At 31.6% G+C, this 20,904-nt stretch overlaps 2 protein-coding genes across 9 annotated transcripts; both read right to left on the reverse strand.

The window, feature by feature from the left end:
• Nucleotides 1-1,358: 1,358 nt before the first annotated feature.
• LOC118047541 (probable disease resistance protein At4g27220) lies at nt 1,359-5,342 on the reverse strand. Of its 2 annotated transcripts, none has more exons than XM_035056870.2 (4): nt 5,151-5,342; nt 4,872-4,977; nt 1,788-4,695; nt 1,359-1,568 (listed from the first exon to the last, which is right to left on the reverse strand). In XM_035056870.2, exon 3 carries the CDS (start codon nt 4,670-4,672, stop codon nt 1,799-1,801), a length of 2,874 nt encoding a protein of 957 aa, XP_034912761.1. In that variant the 5' UTR covers nt 4,673-4,695; nt 4,872-4,977; nt 5,151-5,342; the 3' UTR covers nt 1,359-1,568; nt 1,788-1,798. The 2 variants fall into 2 exon arrangements, with proteins under 2 accessions (XP_034912761.1, XP_034912763.1); XM_035056872.2 differs by having other exon boundaries at nt 4,872-5,070.
• A 4,260-nt stretch (nt 5,343-9,602) lies between these two features.
• LOC118047539 (probable disease resistance protein At4g27220) lies at nt 9,603-16,635 on the reverse strand. 7 transcript variants are annotated; one of them, XM_035056864.2, is made up of 6 exons: nt 16,607-16,635; nt 13,543-15,292; nt 13,428-13,460; nt 11,832-13,140; nt 9,956-11,729; nt 9,603-9,802 (listed from the first exon to the last, which is right to left on the reverse strand). In XM_035056864.2, exons 2-6 carry the CDS (start codon nt 13,648-13,650, stop codon nt 9,625-9,627), a joined length of 3,402 nt encoding a protein of 1,133 aa, XP_034912755.1. In that variant the 5' UTR covers nt 13,651-15,292; nt 16,607-16,635; the 3' UTR covers nt 9,603-9,624. The 7 variants fall into 7 exon arrangements, with proteins under 7 accessions (XP_034912755.1, XP_073268742.1, XP_034912753.1 ...); XM_073412641.1 differs by having other exon boundaries at nt 9,956-13,140; nt 13,543-14,621; nt 15,191-15,292; nt 16,607-16,628; XM_035056862.2 differs by lacking the exon at nt 16,607-16,635 and having other exon boundaries at nt 9,956-13,140; nt 13,543-14,621; nt 15,173-15,298.
• Nucleotides 16,636-20,904: the final 4,269 nt, after the last annotated feature.

Below are 20,904 nucleotides of genomic sequence, written 5' to 3' on the forward strand. Positions count from 1 at the left end.
TCAAACAACTTTCTTTTTTACTTTGCCAGGACATGAAAAGATTTTCTCTGAGAAATTCTATTGTTCCTGAGTATTATAGGTTTACTTGAAACAAAGAGATTGATAAAAAAATGCAGGACCACCAAAATTTAAAATGATAAACATATTCCATTAAGCTTTTTTATTTATAATTATAAGATTCCTCACAAATCAAATTTTTTGTGTTAAAAAAGTAAAAAATTCTATGTTTTTTTATCAATTAAAAAAAAATTTAAATTCACCATACTAATATTTTGATCATTTTTTAATTGGTCTTCAAAGTTTAAATACTATTATGTATTTTATCTAACCATTAGTCTATCTATTAATTAAAAGCTAGTCCACACCAATAAAGTGAATTATGATTTTATGGTTAAGTAAATCTAGCTATTTTAGAGCTCAAACATGTTTTTGTATTTTTTTTTTTAATATGAAAAATATATCTTACATATAAGTTCATAATTATTTGGTATTAAAATAAACAAATTAATTTTTTTTTGGTATTTAGAACAAGTCCTTATGGATTTAATAAATTTGCTATCCAATGATGCATCCAAATATAAAAACAATTTTTTTTTTTTTTTGGTATTTTCAAGGAATGCTAAGTTATGCAATTCTTTTTTTTTTGTAGTTTTTTTTTTTAACATTCCTTGTATTATAATGCAAACATGCTTTTTTTTAGACAAACATGGCCATATGTAATTTTAAAATATATAAATATATTTTTGAAAGAAAGATTTTTATTATTTTTATATTTTTTTTAAGAAAAATAACTTATTTAATACTAGAAAACACCTCGTATATAGATCACAATTTTAAATATCAAATATGAGAGGATAAAAGCATGTTAGAGATCCAAAAATAATTCAAAATAGTCCGTGAAAATCTGAAGTTGAAATAAATAAGAAAAGGGACACTCTTCTCGCATCTGATTCTTTGATTGAACCATCTATGAGTCCAATCCTATTCTACTTCCTAAAAATAAGCTTGATTTGTTTACAAACCAGGAAACAAATCAATTTACATTAATTGACAGTAGCAGAAAAGATTCCTCTCCTTGATTTTCTTGGTGTCATGAACTGGCTTGATTTTCTTGGATTAGCTTTTCCTTTAACAATCTACACAGATGAGGTGTAATTTTCTTATTTCTGTTTCATAAAATATATGCAGCTGGGAATGTTCTTCTTGCTGTTAACTTTTTCCAATTTGTTGTCTAAATTAATGCACAATTGTAGAGAAAGAAGACTGGGATGCTCATCGCAGAAATGGAAGCATGAAATGAGATGAAATATATTTAAGAAAAAAACAAAACAAATGAAATCTAGGAAAGCCTCTATGAGTGCAGCAACTGAAATTACAACTTCATAAGTCAAAGTAGTTATATAATTTCCGATGAAGGTTCATCACAGTATTTCAAATATTAAAAAAAAAAAAAAAGAGTAGAAACGGCATGAAATACAGGAAAATGCACGCTACAATATACCGGTTTCTGAAATAGTAGGTGCTCCGTGAAAATTGATCCGGCATCAGCATTCACAGGGTGTTGGATCCTGCATGTACAAACGGGGCACAGAGAGGATTTAGAAAATTAGTTGAGAATCCAACTAGGTACCAGTTGAAACATGTGAATCGAAGGACTTTTATACTTAAAAAGTGGGTAAGTGATTTTAGTTGAGAGAGAGAGAGAGGTTAAAAGCCATAAAGGGTGGTATGAAAAATATATGAAGAGGACAAGTAAAGGCTAAAAAAAGCTTGCCAGTAAAACTTACAAACGTTTTTCTTATGTTTCTTCCTCGGTCTTCATCTTCTTCGAGCAGTCTGAGACTCTGGAACCGTCACCTAAAACTACAAAAGGAAGAAGTACATCCTTAGTGTTAGGATGGTCCCACTCCACCGACTCCCACCATTCTTTTGGATCTACATCGATTTCTTCAAGAGATGGGGGGGGACTTGGCTGGCCATTGTCAAGCACGGGAAGGCAGATTGGTATCCTCTTTAGCTTCGGACAATCTCTTACTCTGATCTTTTGGAGAGAACCGCAAATCAATTTGGCACTACATATACTTTTCAGTTTTGGCAAATAAACAAGGTTGAGACGTCTTAAGTTTGGGAGATCGAATTCGCTGGAACTGCAGCTACTGCTGCTTTCTTCACCCACAACCCAGTCTACACTTGTTGCTATTATCTCCTCCATTTTGTGACATTCCTCGACTGAAATCAATTCCAGGTTTGCTAGGTTTCGCAGCAAGGCAAGAGGGAACAGCTTTTTCATACTTGAACACCCATGACAATGGAAGTCTTTGAGATGAGAAAATATACCATCAGATGGCGGTGGTAACAAAGTAGAGCAGAACCAAGAAGATGAAAGCAAGCTCTCCATTCTATAACACAGCTGAATTTTAATGCACTCTAGTTCAATTGCATACTGTAATGATAAGACGTCGCATAAACTTCCTGCATCAGTGCATCTCAAAATCACCAGTTCTTGAATGTCACATGGGAAAAATGGAGAACTTCGATTGCAGTTGATATTGAAGTTATATAAACATACTTTTCTACTTCTTCCAGAAAATTCCAATACACGTAAATAGTCTTTGTTATCATTCCATTGTCCTACTAAAAATTTGTATGTACTTAGTGATAGGGTCCCGTCCCAAGATTTGAGATACCCTATGAAGTCAGAGAAACATTCAAAATGGCATTCCAAAGTTTCCAACTTCCTCAAGCATGCTACTTCCTTTCCTTCAACTGTTACTGGAGCATATTGTCCCTGCACCCAATCATCTAGTGCAAAGAATTGCAGGCGATAAAGTTGAGGTAATATTCCAGGAGGAAACTCCTTCTGACTACATCCATTGAGTTTAAGATACCTGAGGTTGGATAGATAATCCATGTCTTGAGGCACATCTACAAGTACGGTATCACTGAGATCCAACCTCTTCAGTAGCCTAAGCTTTTTTAATGATGGCACATGCCTTAGCTGCTTACAACCTTTGAGCAATAATGCACTAAGATTCTCCAAATCAGAGACAGAATCTGGCAATAATTCAATATTTGTCTCCGACAGATCAAGAACCTTGAGCTTGTTCAAATGCTTGAAAAAAGAATACCCAATAAATCTCAAAGTGTAATTATAGGGTAACAATAAGGTTGAAAGATTGGGACACCTTGGTGAATGGCTAGAAGGAATTTCTTTGAATTTACCATTTATCCAGGACACTCTTGTAAGAACCTCTTTCCACTTATCCACGTCTCGTAATTCTTCGCCAACCATGATTGGAGAGCTCATTCGCAGGATTTGGCAGGCCATGTCCCTAATCAAGCCATGCATCCTGACAGATCTATAACCATTATTATAATCATCACAACTTTCCAACAAACAGACATTTTCAAGTTCATTGAGCATCGTATGGCCCTCATCAAATTCTGCTTGCCTGCTATCAATCCCTTCAATTATTCCCTCATCAATCAAATAACCTATCAAGTCCTCCCTACTAATCCCATAATCTTCTGGAAATAACGCACAGTATAAGAAACATTGTTGTTGTGCTAAATCACCTAACTGGTCATAGCTAAACCTCAATGACGGAAATACCTTATCTTTCATGTCCCTAACTTCAGATTTTTTCAATTTCTCCAATGTATTCCTCCACTCATGCAGGTCACTCACACCCCTCATGCTTTCTGCCATTGTAATAATTCCCAAAGGTAAACCAGCACATTTCCTTGTAACAGATTTTGCAATTTGCTCAACTTCTGGAGAAATTACTACATCATGTGTAAATCTCTCTCTAAACAAAGTCCAAGCCTCTTCCCAAGGTAGAGGCTCCACTTTGATTTTTTGCAGGCAGCCCATCCCTCGACAAACTTTTAATGATCTAGTTGTAAGAATCAACTTGCATCCCTTCTCTTGGACAGGAATTCCCACCTTCTCTGGATCAAAAGTGTCCCACAGATTGTCCAAAATGAGGAAAGGCTGCAATTTCATTACAAATGCTTCTGAAAGTTCCTGGGCTCTTAGGATCTCGTCGTCTTCATTTGAAAGATGTATACCTAGACATCTAGCAATAAGATTCTGCAATTTATAAATGCTAAAATCTTGAGGTATAGAGATCCAGTAAACATGATGAAAAGTGCCTGATTTTTTTCTAAGTTGATAGTAAACATGTTTCATCAGTGAAGTTTTACCCACACCTCCCATCCCATAAATGCCAATGCATAAGACTTCATCATTCATTAACCAAGACAAGATGGCATTCTTATTCTCTTCAAATGTTTTACCCGCTAACTCCGAAGAGCTAGTGGGTAACGCATTTTCTCTAGCATCACTTTTGTTGGGAGTATGGCCACCAGAAGAGCTAGCTTCTGCAACAGGCTTCACTAATCTATCTGTCTTGTTATCTACATTAATTAACCAGTCAGCTCTAATTCTACATTTTTTGTTGGCACCCTCCATAGCTAGAAAGGCTGCTTCTTGAACATCCTTAGGCACTTCTCTACAAATCGCAGCACCATGCCCTTTAGTACCTGACCAGTGCCATTTGATCCTTGAAATCGAAGTACGAAACGCAAATAGATGCCCGCAGAACTTACACTTCTTACCAACATCATTCTCCTCAACGTAAGCCTGGAATTGATCATCTGATAAAACCATTTTCTCCTTGTACTTTAGCGTCCCTATAACATAAAAAAAAAATGTCAAAACATTCAATAAAATGAAAGTTTAATCAATTGCACCAAATAAAAAACTTGCATAAATTCTTCTGTTTATAAAAATAGAAAAAAATAAATAAGCATGATGACATACAAGATAATTTCAAAATAGGACTAGGCAAAGGAAAAAAACTTCGTACCGTGCCGGCTGATAAGGTGATGTAACTTGGAAGACGTTAATTAGAACAGAAACAGAGGAGCATAGACAGGTTAACTAGCAGCAAACTTCCTCTCTTATCTTCAATTCTGTGTGAGAGGAATAAGGCGGGTTAGAACATGAAATCAAATAGGTCTCTGAAATAATTATAGTCTGATCGGATCTCCAACTCCAAACAAAATCTACAAAGCAGGCAGAACTAATTATAGTTAAAAGACAATAAATAAATAAATAATATGAAACAAATTAGGTTATTGTTTACCTGTAATGATACAGATGTTGTCCAAACTTAAGAGGATGATTTCCAGAACGATCTGATTATAAAATCTGAAAAAAGCAAGGAAGCAAGCACTGCAGCTGAAGGGAAAGTGCGAATTGGGAAAGACAGATGTAGGCTGATGTGAAAAGGATGTAGCCCTAGTGGGTAACCCAAGCTAAAGGCAATTCTAATTTCGAGCTATTCTACTACTATTATTATTATTCACCTTCCTAGAAGCTGACTAAATTTAAAATATAAAAAAGATATTTTTTAAATTATAATATTAAAAAATAAAGTCAAACTAATGTTTGTTTTTTCGGTTAAACATGCTTTTTAAAATAATTTTAAATTATTTTTTATTTAAAAAATATTAAATTTAAATTTTTAATTTTTTTTATAGTTTTGATATGTTGATAGAAAAAATAAAAATCTAAAAAATATATTTTTAATACTTTTTAAATTAAAACAAACCGTATATTATCTTACTAAATACACACTTAAAAATAAAATAAAAAATATTATAAAGTTTTTTTAAAAGAAAAATGATAAGGAAATTGTGCCCATATAGTTCATTTAATTTTATTCTAAAAAAATCATTTTATAAGAAGGTGCTCTTTAGAAAACCTAAAAAGCACCCAACAATAAATTAAAAAAAAACCAAAATTTATCTTTTTTTCAAATATCTGTTATCAATAATATTTTCAAGTCCCCCTTTATATTTTATATTTTAAGAAGCTCAACTTCCCCTCATAATATCGATGTTTTTTAATTAACTCTTGAAAAAACAACATTCACATGATTCATTTTAAAATATATATTGATTTTAATAGAAAATTCATTTAATAAAAAATGTATTAAAAAATTGAAAGGGTAAGGAAATTTTATCCATAATTTAGTTTATTTTATTTTTATAAAAAAATCAAAAGTACTCAATATTATAAAAAAAAAATTGTAAGAGCAAGGAAATTATGTTACGATGTGCAAAAAATTATTTTTGTTTGAGAATAAAAAATCAAAAGCAGGGATAATGTGGTAAATTGAAAAACAATTTATGTGTTTTTATTTTAAATTAATATATTTTATTTTTTTAGATTATTTTAATGTATTAATGTTAAAAATAATTTTAAAAAAATAATTAAAAAATTATTTTAATATATTTTTAAATAATAAATATTAAAAAAATCAACTGTTATTAAACTTTTAAAAACTTCGTTGCTTTTGTGCTGGTCGTAATGAAAAACAGTGATTGAATAAAAATAAATACTTTGGGTTTGTATGGTGATTCATTACTGGAGTAGAAACTCAATCTAGCCCCAATTTTATTTTTTTTTCATTACAAATTGAGCCCTTTTGATTTTATTGATTTTACCTCAGATTTAATGGACATTCAATAAATTTATCCCTTAAGTTAATTAAGTATTAGTTTGTATTCATGGCTACATTGTGAGAAACAAATAAACTTTAAAGGCAACTAGAGAGGTATAACTAATTATATTCTAGATTTGTTTTATAGAGGTTATCACCAGTTTGAGTTTTCATAAACCTTCAAGGGTAACTATAGTTTATATAATCGTTAACTTTAGGGACCCGTAAAATTAATTAAGATATGCACAAACTGGCTCGGACACCTAAGTTAATAAAAAAATATAAACTTTAAACACAAAACAAAAAATGTCCAAGTCTTAAGAAATTGTTTATTACTGTTATGAAATCTAAAATTACATTTTTTTTTTTTCAATCATGATAAAAAAAAAATTATTAATGTATTTCTTGTTAATTTTATTGAACACATGGTTTTTAACCAAAACCATTGTTTTTGTTATAAAACAAAGATTTTATTATTGATAATGCAATTTTAAAAAAAATGTGATTGAAATCTACAAACATCATAATTATAATAAAATTATGTTAAAAATATATTTTAAAAAAAATATTTGAATTGAACTATTATGAACAATTTATCATTAGTATTTGTATATCATATATATATACCTAGAAAATAATTATTAAAATTTAAATATCATTTTATAATAGTATTTATGATCATGTTAAAAATAAAAATGAAAAGCAGGTGAATTTTATAATTTTTTTCAAAGTGCAAAAAATTAAAAATAAGTTTGGCCTATAGTAGCAGGCTGTTTACGCTCGAGGATCTAGAGGATATGTCATTTACTAACAAGATTTGAATTCAAACTCGTGACTTTGTGGCTTTACAAGTGTATTAGTTGAGCCACAACACTAAATTATTATAATTAAATTTTACAAATATATCAATATTTTTTTATTATTTATATAAACAGTGAAATACCATAAGTAATCTAGGTATTTTCATACTGTAGATTAATTTTATCCAATTTGCACGTATTCAATGCTTCCATCCAAGATGACAAAATAAGTTGAGAAACGAAATTTTTTGGTTTCCCCGTCTCCTTCACTCTTCTCCGGCTTCTGTCGGTCCCCGTCGATCCCCATTTACGGCAAAACTATTATCCGCTACATGCTTATTTTTTGATTTGCTGGCCTCATCCACACTCTTAAAGCATCACCATTGCTTCCGTTCTTGACAGCCACAGCATTAAACTTCGAGATATTGATCTAATTCTCAATTGCTCACAGAATTTTCAAAGCTTGAATTGCAGTTGCAATGGAGCACAAAGAAACCAGCAGCATTTTTATGGAGGCTATTCAATACGCCAGAAGAAAAGGAAGTTAACTACAGGATCAGATTATAGGAAACTTTTTCTATTTTATCACAGCAAGTCATTATGCTTGTTTTTCATAATTTAATTCATTGCCTCTTCATCTTAAGAAAAACTAGCAATTTCTCTGTTCATGAGTTGCATTTTATTATTGTTGTTGAAAAAATAAAAACCATGAAATTGATTTAATGGATAAAATTAAAAATTATAAAAATTTTGACAAGAAAACCAAGGAAAACAATAAGAAATCAAAAGAAGAGGGACCAAACTGAAATTACCATTATTATCATTGAAAAAACCAAAGTCATAAACTTCATTTGAAGGATAAAATTAAAAAGCCATAAAAAATTTTTTATCAAAAAGGCAAAGGAGAAAAAATATGAAATTAAAAGCAGAAGGGCTGAATAAAAAATTATTATATATATTCAAATTAGAAATCAAGTTAAATTAAAAACATATAAAACTTTAACAAAAGAAAAAATAACAAAAATATACAAATCAAGACTATAGGGACTCAATCTAAAATACCAATAACACTAAGGACATAATATTTATTAGGGTAGGAGAGAGACAAAAAAAAAAAAGTTATTGAGATAAACTCTTTAGACTAAACACGCTCTTTTATGATGGAAGAGGAGACGACAAGGAAATTGGACTATATGATGGAAACCCATTTTTTACCACTAAAAGACATGTTACACACTGCATCGCCAAAAATTGACATCTCTCACTTGCTAGCACAACCTTTTCAAATAAAAAATTATTATTTTAATGATAAATTACAACACCACCCCCGTACAAACCAACAATTAACAAAAATAATAGGCAAAAAACTCTAATATCCTTGACCTAATGATATATTTGTAATTCAATTGCATATAAAAACCTGAAAATATCTATATACCCCTACCCAAAACAATTGATTTATTTACTCTTGAGGGTATTTTTATTATTTTATTTTCATTATTGTATAGAAAAAATACTCTCATACAAATCAATAATGACAAATGATCCATGTAAAAATACTAAAATATCCCTTAATCAAAAGCAAGCAATTTGTTTTTGCCCAGACTATGAACATCACTCTATTATTATAGTAAATAATGAAGTGAGTTGATTTTTTCATGCATTTTAGTATATTTGTTAGTTGATGTCATTATTATTAGGTAAATGAGTCCAACATTATCATTGTTCTACTTCAAAAAACAATTTCAAGGTTTTTTAGATCAGAAAGTATTTTTATTAATTTTTTGAATGTAAATATTCCAAAATTGTAAAAAAAATAGAAAATATGTTGTGATGCTTCCAATTTTGTTAGAGACCCTAAAAAACAACATTAATTTATCCGTATAGTTTTAATATAGTTCCTATATTACGAACCTAAAAAAATTTGAAATTATGTTGGAAGTAGATTGGTGTTTCATAACATATATGAATAATTTCAACACAAAATACCAACAAAAAAAATGAAGATTTTAATCGACAGTTTTGGTCAATGGTTAAGGCTTGGTCTTTTGACCTAATGTTGAAATCAAACGGGGGCTAACGAAGGGGCAACATTTATCCAAAAGATGATGGCCCAAGAACATAGTCTTTCAATTCCCTTAATTTTATTTTTTTTATTTAAAATAAATATTTTTATATATTTTTAGATTTTTTTATATGCTAATATTAAAAATAATTTTTTTAAAATAAAAAAAACTTATTTTAATACATTTATAATTAAAAAACATTTTAAATTATTATCACTATCACAATCTTAAAATTAAAAAACCACATTAAAAAATATCAATGTTCGACAGTCTCATCATCAATAGTTCAAGTGCAGAAACTATCATTAAATGAGAATAAAAGGTACATAAAGATGCTGAGCACATAGCGTAGCTATCAACTTGGCACCTGGCACTCCAAAAGCTTTCTTTGCAATTCCTCAACGTATTTGAAGAAGCATGAATCCTAGTCCAAAAGGGGCAAAAGAGACGTGAATATCATTATAAAATCGAAGGAATAGGAGATAAAAAACAAGAAAAACAACTCATGTCTGAAACATGTAAATCAACAACAGGAGCATTAAAGATTCTTAAGAGATGGAGAAAAAGAGGGGCTAACCAATGGCCAGGCAGTTTATGTAACCTCTCGCTCAACAGCATCAGGGAGGGGGTTGATGGATGTTCTTTGCACTGCGCTTGTCCCCTTCTACTAACTCCCACCATTCCTTTTGGATACCACTGGATTTTTCGAATTGATTTTGGCAGGGCAGGAGAGAATGGTAACCTCTTCAGCTTCAAACAGTAAAAAACATCAAGTTCTTGGAGAGAATCACAAATCATTACCCCACTGCAAATGCTTTTTAGCTCCGATAAATATCTCAATTTTAGTAGCCGCAAATTTGGCAGCCTGAATTCCACACTGGCATCAATGGAACGGCTGCTGCTGTTTCTTTCTTCATCCATAATCCCGCCTTCGTCTTCTTCTTCGGCCGCTATTAACTCCTCCATTTTGTCACAAAATTCTACTTCAATGACTTCGAGGTGTTTGAGGTTCGGTAGCAAGCCAGAAGGAAACAGCTTTTTTATACTTGGACAATTAAACACGTCAAATACTCTGAGACAAGAAAAGGTACCAATAGATGGGAATGGTTGTAAAGCAGTTCCTTCTCTGCCGAAGAGGGCAAGCAAGTTCTTCAACCAGTAAAGACGAAGAGTTTCGACGCTTTTAACTATATCAGTGGAAAAGCTGGACAACGTGAACAGGAACTCCACACCATGGCACTCGGAAATTACGAAAGACTTCAGTCCAGTTGCTTGTACGTTGCATAAGTTTCTGGCATCAAGGCATTTAGCAATCACCAGTTTTTGTATGCCTTCAGGAAGTGCTAGAAAATCTCCTCTTTCGCCAATATTGCAGTTATATAACCGAACTTCTTTATTTGTGTCTTTCTTTGCGATTGGAGGAAGCATAAAATCTGTAAAGACATTGTCACCTAGCTGTCCTATTGTGATATAGTAAGTGCATAACGGTTGCCTCTCTTCTTGAGATTTAAGATACGAGTTGAAATCAACAAGATCATAGAAATGGCATTTCAAAGATTCCAACTTTCTCAAGCCTGCTACTCGCTCTACTTCAACTGCTCTGAGACCTCCTAAAGACTGGTGCAGGTGGAGGAATTGTAACTTAGAGAGATTAAATAACATAGTGGCAGAAACTTCCTTGAGTGTAGTCCCGTCGAGATTAAGATACCTCAATTTGAAAAGCAAATCTATACCATGAGGCACCTCTTCAAGTGGAGCATTTCTGAAATTCAGCGTCTTCAGTTTCCTGAGCTTTGCTAATGATGGTACATGTCTCAGCTTGTAACAGCCCCTCAGCCATAATCCATCTAGATTCACAAGACCAGAGATGGAACCTGGCAATTCCTTAATTGCTGTAAAAGAGAGGTCAAGAAACTGGAGCAGGCAGAATCGTTTGACAAAAGAATCTGTGATCAATTCCAGTTTGTGATTTCCACATAACAACAAGGTTGCCAGATTGGTACACCTTGGCGAAAGGTTTGGTGGAACTTCCTCGATGTCATTTCTCATTAAAGAAACTTGCACAAGACCCTCGGTCCATTTCTCCTCATCTGGGAATTCTTTTAATTGAACACCAGCTTTAACCATTGCTCTTGAATTCATAATTTGGAGGGCCATATCCCTAATCAAGTCATGCATCCTGACATATCCACAATCTTCAGTTATAAAGCTCTCCAATAAGCAGGCATTTTCAAGTTTATCAAGCATGAAGTGGCCCGTATCAAATTGGGATTGCCTGCTCCCTCTAGCTTCTATTATTCCCTCAGCAATCAAATACTCTATCAAGTCATTTTTGTTGATCTTGCAATCCTCTGGAAACAACGCACAATATAACAGACATCGTTGCAATGATAAACCATTCAACTGTAAATAACTAAATTCCAATAACGGAAACACATCGAGTTCCATGCTACCTTTTGTACGTTTCAATTCTTCCAATTCCTGTAATGCTTTCCTCCACGCATGAACATCTTCCACTCCCCTCATGCTTCTCGCCGTTGTTTTAATCCCGAGTGGAAAACCAGCACATTCACTCGCAAGAAATTTTGCCAAATTTCCCACTTTGACGACATCATAATTCCCAAGTTCCTTATCAAACAAGGTCCAAGCCTCTTCCTCAGAAAGAGGCTCCACGTTGACCATGTACTCCGGGCAGCCCATCCGTTTACAAACATCTAGTGATCGAGTTGTAAAAATCAACTTGCATTTATTCCCTCTGATAGGAATTCCCACCTTCTCCACATCAAAATGATTCCTCAAATTATCTAATATCAGCACAGATTTTTGTTTTGTTAAAAATGCTTTTGAAAGTTTTGCAGCTCTACTCTTCTCATCTTTTTCATTTGAAAGATCTAAATCAATGTTTTTGGCAATCAGATTCTGCAACTTGTAAATGCTAAAATCTTGTGTTACAGTAATCCAATAAATATGATGAAAAGAGTTTGGTTTTTTCAGAAGCAGATCACGGATATGAATCACCAGTGTTGTTTTGCCCATCCCTCCCCTTCCACAAACACCAATAGTTAAAACCTGCTCCTTCTTTAACAAAGAACAAATCTCATCCGTATTTCTTCGAAACGCTTGACCCACTGGCGCCGTTGTCAGCAATGCATCTCCTTTAGTCTCATGCAACCCTTCCTGAATCAGATCTCCAGCCATGTCCTCTCTGCTACAAATCAAATCATCGTTCTCCTTTGCCGAATCATATATCTCTTGCCAGTCTTTTTCAATTGATTGACCAACTAGATCCATTACTGGCAATGCAGTTCCTCCAGTCTCGTGTGCATCAGCAACATTCCCTTCAACAGAGCTACCAGTTTCAACAAACTGGATCAATTCTGCAGGACTCTTGCTCTCTACTTCATCCGAGCTTTCAGATTCCATCAGCACCTCTTCTATATCCCTTGCAAGAATTTCAACTTCATTCTTTTCTTCTAGTGAAGAAGTAGAAAACTTATTAGCTACCTCACTTGGCATGGTTTTAAGTTTCTTTCTTGAGCCATGAATAGCTAAATAGGATGCTTCTTGAATCTCTTTAGGCACTTTTGTACAGATATTAACTCCGCGCCGTTTGACTCCTGCGAAATGTGATTTGATCCTCGATATTGAAGTAGCAGCAGCAAATACATACTCGCAAAACATGCACCTAGAAAGACCACCTGCCATCTTCTCCACATGACCCCAAAAGGGATCGTTCGGTCTAACCATTTCTATTGTTGAATCCTTGCATGCACGAACTAAATTAATTTTAGAAGAATGGAAGTTATAATTTATCATTTAATTCAAATAAGAATATCGAAAAAGATTAGAAAAAGGGCACAACGAAGTTATAAAGAAGTAGGCGATGATACCAAGTAGCAAATATTACAGGCAGAAACTGTAGAAATAAGCATATATACACAGGAAAGAGAAACAAAAACATTTGTCAATTTACATTAACTTCAAGATACAGTAGAAAAACAAAACAAATAAATAGGAGCATTGAATGAACGGAAGACAACACAGCTTACCTTGCCGGTCGGCTTGGTTGATGTGGCTGTTGTCTGAAAAGATGTTGATCAGTTTAGTTTAGTTTGGAGCTAATGCAAGAACACAAGCAGCAAAGCCAATTGTAGGAATCTTAACCTTAAGAGAGTCAACGCGATTTGCCTTGGGAAGCTGCTTGCAGTTGAAGGGAAGTTGATAAGAAATGCGCATATTTCTTGTATAGAGACCTGCTTTTGTAGGACGCATTGGAGCGTGGAAAGGTGAAGTTTCTTCCGAGTAATTTACAACAGCTCAGCTTCATATTTAAAAAAGTGGTTCCAGTTTTTATCCTCGAATTTCTTATGTTACGAAAAACTTGCCCCCTTTCACATTTCATAAGGGTATTTTACCATTCTAACACTTTAATAAAAAATTGTAAAAATAAAATAGATTATAAAATATTTAGAAAATAACACAATTATAATTCTAAATATTAGTTTTGCAACCAGAATAATAGTATTTTACTTATAAATCAAAAATAAAATTAATTAACATGTACAAAATTTAATTAAAAAATAAGAAGGGAGACAAGCGAATGTGGTATTAAAAAGAGATGTGAAAGAAAAAAAAGGGAAAGAAAAATTGTGTTTGAATTAAAAAAATATTGAGAAGATGATTTTAACTATACCATAAAAGACTATTAAACAAGATTGTAATTGATTAGTGGTTTTATTTGTGATTAATTAAACCATAAAATATCTTAACCCAAAAATAATTCTAAATAAAATCATTAACCAATTAGGATTTTGTTTAATAATCTTTCATAGTGTGCTTAGAATCATTTAGTTGAGATTTTTCTATCATTATTAAATATCTAAAAAACATTGTTGTTAATAGCAGCGGTTATAAAGCTATCATTCAAAATAGCAACTGCATTAAAACTTTGTTATTTTTTTCTTGCATGTGTTATTTTTTTAATATTTTTCTTGCATGTGTTATTTTTTCAAAACTTTTACTAAGCCATGCCAACTTTTCAAAAACAAATCCAATTCACAAGTCATCAAAATAGAAAAAAAAAATCCAATTCAAAAGTCATCCAAATAGAATTGCCCTTTTTACGATTATTTTGTAGGCAAAAAAAAGAAAAGAAAAGAAACGTGAACCGTTGGGCAAGTTAAGTTGTTCTTTCCTTCCGCCGTACGCCATCTCTGTACCTCCTCCTTTACACGCAGACACGTCTAAGCACAGATACCACCGAATAAAGCAGACGTGTAAGCAAAGATCCCCCCGACCGAATGAACGACCAAGACATGCGCATTAAAATAATATGAAATTTTGGTTATTATTGTTTTTTTAAATATATTAAAATAATATTTTTTTTATTTTTTAAAACTTATTTTTAATATTAATATATTAAAATGATCAAAAAATAATAATTCTCTCTTTTTCTTTATTCAATCACTGAGCAAGACACCCCTTCAATTATATCTCATCTGTTTTTCTATTGAATAACATGTGAATTGCACACACTTCCTTGGAAAACATCAAAATATCATCAAATATTGGTAAAAAAAGCATTTAAAAACACCCCCCTAATGTTTATGATTAAATTATCATCAAAATAGTTTCATGACCTTTTGATAACTTTTTGCTATATTTCTGTGAAAAGCATGTGAGTTGTATAGCAGTTAAATCTGATGAAATATAGCAGGAGTATCAGTCAAAACACTTGATGATTTGAGCGTTGAGATAAAAAAGAAAATGATTCAGGGGTGTCGATCAAAATAACCTTTAAATTTCAGCCTACCAGAGATGCATTTGTTTCTGCACTGCATACAAGGGCAAGCCACGTCCATCATGCCTCGGGAAATACAATCTGAGGATTTAACTTTCTGCGATGATGCTAATCCTGCAAGATCAAATTTATCAAAGACGGTGAGGGTTGAGGATTAACATTCTTTTTGCTTCCAGTTCCTGAAGATGGGCTTTTGCAAGGAAAATTCAATGCAAAAAAACAAAATGATGGGAAGGAAGTGCTATAACTATATGATCAGGTAAAGGAAATAAAATTGGAATGTTGATTGAATTTACATGAATCAAGTCTAAGAAGAAGAAGCATGAACTCGCAGGAAGAACAATAAGCATACACAATTTGAAAGATAAATGGAGAACAGAAAAACAAAGTCAGAGTGTCACGGGGTAAGAATCTGGAGAGGGAAAGAGGATACTATGCAGGGGCACCATTTCTAACAACTTTACACGCAATAATCTTGGTAAACCAATGGTTTTTTCTCTTTATTTTGACAAGTCTGCAAAATTAAGTAGAATAACAAAACTTCCAAACAACACAGTTTATGAACATGGGAACATTGTAGAGTAGAAATCTGATCAACAAATGGAAGAGAGGAGGCGCACAGCATACATGCAATATTTGGCCCTTGGTCTTTTGTGTTTGTTTAGGCCCTGGTGATAGCCCGTAATCATTAAGGAAAGGCACACAAATGAATTACTTATGAAATGATCACAAATGAGCAAGCAAAGCATCCATTGGCAATTAGAAACATTCACTTCGTACACATTTATGACATGCAAGAAGAAAAGAACAAAAATTGAAGATAAAAATTGAGCAGAAAAGGGTAATGCCTCTTGTAATCTAGAACGCTCACTGAAGTTTACAGGCTCTCCTAAGCCCTAACAAGTGATATGGTAATGTAGTCTTGAAACACAGAAAGAGGGGATCTTCGTCTCTTAAGCCCTGGGCTCTGAGATAATAAGCAGTACAAAAGGGCTATATATCATTAAAGAATTTTTCTTTATAACTAAAATATGATATGCAAAGATGACACTTATATGACACCAGCCAATATCCCACATGAAAATAGAACCAGAAAAACTTCAATCACTGTGGCGAGGACCCGGACTGCTAACGGCAACCTCTACAATGATGAAAAAAGTTACACAGAAATGCATGAGATGATGCAAAAAGAAAAATGACTCAAAATCAGACCACAGAGGGGAAGACAGGAAATTTGTTAGCTCACTCCAAAACATTGTTGCAAAGAAGCTAGTTGAGTTCAACGATAACCAAAACCGAATTTACATCACATGTCAAATCTTCAAGATAGCTAAACCTTCCATCATACCCATTTCATCAACTCGAGAAAAAGAAGAGGCGAATACAAACAAAACCAAATTCCAACAAACAAATTTCAAGCCAGCTCACCATAGCACTGGCAAATCAATCACAGATGCAACCCAGGAAAAAGCAACTCCAATTCCTTAGTTTGTGAGCCAGTCCTCTAACAAAATCCAAGATAGAGGTTAATCTTTACAGATAAATTATCATCTTTTTTTTTAATCAAAATTGCTATATTTTGATACCTGGATGGACAAAAGTTGAAGAATTTTATTAAGAACCCGCAAACGATGAGAAACATAACTGCTGGTTGCAGGAAGTTGATTCATACTCTTAATTTCTTGATGAACTGCCGCTGTCTTCTCTTCATTACCCATTTGGTTCCATCTAAATGAACAACTGTTGATATCGAAAGGGAAAGCGATCCACGAGGCTGAAAAATCACGTATCGGGTAGTTTTATTTATAAAATATAAGCTGAACATCGTATTTATACTAAGTCAATATTTTCTAAATTATTTCATTTCCTAAATTAAATAGAAAAAAAAAACACTTTGGAGTAAAATATTTTTCTAAACTAAATAAAAAATAATCAAAACTGAAAAATTAAAACACAAGAAAATAGCAAGCAAAGAAAAATACAATTGACATCAAAAAAAAGTTTAAACAATAATCCTAATTTATATTTTGTTTCTAAATAATTATATCTAATTTTATATATGTTTTTAAAAGGTTTGTAAGTCTTTAAATAGACCACTTTTACAAGATAATAAAATTAAAATTTTAAATAAAAAAATAACATAAAATATAATTCGATGAATACTAACCCGAACAGGTTAGTATTTATTTTATGATTACCTTACCTAACATTGGATTATTTAATAATTAAGCTTGTAACTTTTTTATGATGGAGTTACCCTAATATTACAATTAGATTGTAGATTTTGCATGCTAACTTGGATGAATTTGGATTTTATTTTTTTTCAGTATTATCAAAATTATATAGACTTATTGACTTAGCTTAAGTTAATAACCTAGATCTTAGTTTTTTTCGTTTAAGAACACTTGCATTGCCTTGGCTTCCCTTTTTTACGATGGAAAATTGGGTCGGCTCACGGTATAGCATATAGCATGAGCCACCCTTTTAGAACTTACTATTCTTAATTATATTTATCCTTTAATTTGAACTTTTCATCATATTAGCCGCTATAATTTTAGGTTTTCGTTATATTTTTTTTTCTATGGTTTCGATTTTGGTTTGATCATTATACCATTTTTTATCATATTTGTATATATAAAAAATATATATAACTATACAAAAAATAAATCATAGATAACTATTGATCTTATTGGCTGCAGGACCCAACGCTTCTTTCCTTTTCTTCTATCACCAACACCCTTTGAAAGTCACCTTACAATCCTTTCTCTAGCAAAATCTCACCTAACTCTCTAACTTTCTTCACCAGAATATAAGAAATTGAATCACATCCCTACATCTTGGAATAGAAGCAAAGTCGTGATGATCATCCAAAGATTCTTAATAGGTATAATCAGATGTTAGAGCATTAGGCATTTCATCGAGTAAGCGGTTAACTACAAGAGCCCTCAGAGTGAAGAAGGAGGGACCGAACATAGCAGAAATGTTTTGAAAAGTCTAGGGGAGGCTACTTTTTTTTAGCTTAGACTAAGGACACCAATTCCTAGTGTTATAATAGAAACTACCCTTAACGTGTAAATAAAAGCCCTCACAACACCATAGCTCGCTAACTTCATAAATGATGAAGGTCTTGTTGGGTAGCTAGACCTAGCAACCTTGGGTCTGGTCACAGAGCAGGACCTAGCAGTATTGGATCTGACAACCAAACCAGATTCAGTAATATTTTTTTACTAAAAAAACATAAAAGACAATAGTACAACACTCTCTAGTGCTACAATGCCAGAGCCAACACCTTTTGACTTAAAAACACAAAAGAGAATGCCATCTGGTGCTACAGTATCGTCCACAATGTAAACACTCTATATCTATTATGTGGTGCTATAGTATCCACCACAATATTTTTCTCGTGCCTTTTAAATTATAATATAATATGTCAAAGTGGCATTTTTATGAGTAAATGAAAGATTTTTTTTAAGATTTCCTAGCATGTGCTTGACATTAAAATAAAATAAAATTGAGTTATTTTTATTTTTTTAAATCAATAAAAAAAATTTTCTAGAGGCTTTTAAACATTCAAGTCTTTTAAAATTAAGGTAATAATATTGTTATTTTCTCCTATTTTTCTATTGAAGAGTTTATTATTATTATTATTATTATTATTATTATTATTATTATTGAACAAAAAATAAAATAAAAGTAATTTTAATAGACCGCCATTTATGATGATTTTTTTTTGTAATTGTATTTAATCAGGGTTGGTGTCCTAACAAATTCTCTCCCAGTATTACAGTTTTTTTTTAAAAAAAAATTCTAGCCTTTTAACATGTTTTTTAAGATCACACATTAGATAAAAAAAAATAATAAAAAAAAAATTACAATTACAAACCGTGACAAGAATAATTTTTACAAGCAAACTAAAACAAAGAAAGTTCATTATTTTTATTAAAAAAAACAAAACAATAAAAAAAAAACAAACAAGGATTGAAAAAAAAAAGTCCTTTGAACCAACTAATGCGATTATTTTGACCAAGGGTTGGGCATGACACTTTAAGGTCAAAATATTTTGTAATTGCGTAATAATTTTTTAGCAAATCCAATGAAATCAACATATTTTATCTAACTAATCCAACTAATAATTGATGCATATCATCTTATTTGAGGTGAATTTGATTATGCTAAAGGTATCGGTCCCAAGACTATTTAGGTCATAGTGTCTTTATAATATTGTTGTACTTTAAAACAAAGTTACTTTTACCAACTTTAGGTTTAAAAGCAATGTTCAATTAATATTTGTTTTAATTTCAAATCAAAGATATTATACTTTAAATTACTAAAAATAAAATAAAGTGTCAACTACTTTTAATAAAAAATAAATTTATTTTACGTTTTTGTCTCTTCAATCAAATATGTTTCTTTCTTTATTATCTTTGTCTCAAAAGTTATCTAAAAGACCAATAATTTAAATAGAGTAGTTTAGAAAATTATAAATAAAAATAATGATATGATATATTAATTAATAAAGTTTTAAATCTTGTGAAAAATCAAACATTAATTTTTTAAAAAAATATGTAAGAATACTATCAATTTATTAGAAAAAATAAAATACAATTTTACAAATTCTAAACTATACCTTTAAAACGTTCACTATAAAGAATGAAAATCTTTCCACAAAAAATAAGATAAAAAAAAAACATAAATCTTCTGCAAACTTTGATTTGAAAAAGAAAAAAGGGATAAACAAAATATACCTTAGAAGTAAGGATGTGCATATTTAGATCTCACAATAAAATTATAGAAAAGAAATTAAATTTAGTGTTCTCGTCATACAACTAGACAAGCACACAACCACCCTGATTTTATAATTATAGTAGGATAAGAAAAAACCTCTCGTTCACTCAATTAATAATATTAAATATTTTTTTGAACGATATTTAACCGTACATCTTTTTTATAATTTTTGTATGTTAATAAATTTTCTTTATGAATGATTTTAATACACTTTCTCCATATTTTTGTATGTTGATAAGTGTAGATTAGTGTTGGTGTCAATTTCCATGGTTATGGGGATTTCTCCAACATCAAAATGGTCATGATCAAAGTGTTGTCGCATTAGGTCATTCAAGGTGGGTTATGGTGGAGGTGGTTGTAGCAATGATTTTATTATATTGTGTTAATTATTCAGGATTTTTTTTCCCATATAATTGAAGATAAAAAATATTTGTGTTATTTTTTTTCTCGCTTTTCTTTGTCTTTTTTTCCCGCCGATGGTATCAACTTGAATGTATTTTTTTTTTGGGAGATTCTTGAAATTTATATCAGACAAAAAGTCCTATTAAAAAATGTAGACATTTTTGTTTAACAAATAAGTGTAGACAATGATAATGATATAAATGTTAGTTTAATTTTCTTGAGTTGTTGGTTCCACTCATGCCAAGAAAAACAGTGGCTGCAGATGTTAAGACCAGCTCGCAGCATGTCTCATTGCCAACCAAACTCCCCTGCCACCGTTCCAAACTAACTTATAGCCATGATAACCTACCAAACCAAACTTTGAAAATTTTATATATATATATATATAACATTGTTAGCTATTATTTTTACATGGTTTGGGATAAAAAAAAATGTTTTATTGTTGTGACAAACATATATTCTACAATGTTGCACTAATATTCGATGAATTAAAGAATGAATGGGAATGTGTTAATAGTTGTTTTTTAAATGTTTTTCAT

Source organism: Populus alba, chromosome 11, assembly GCF_005239225.2.
Source record: "Populus alba chromosome 11, ASM523922v2, whole genome shotgun sequence".
Taxonomy (NCBI): domain Eukaryota; kingdom Viridiplantae; phylum Streptophyta; class Magnoliopsida; order Malpighiales; family Salicaceae; genus Populus; species Populus alba.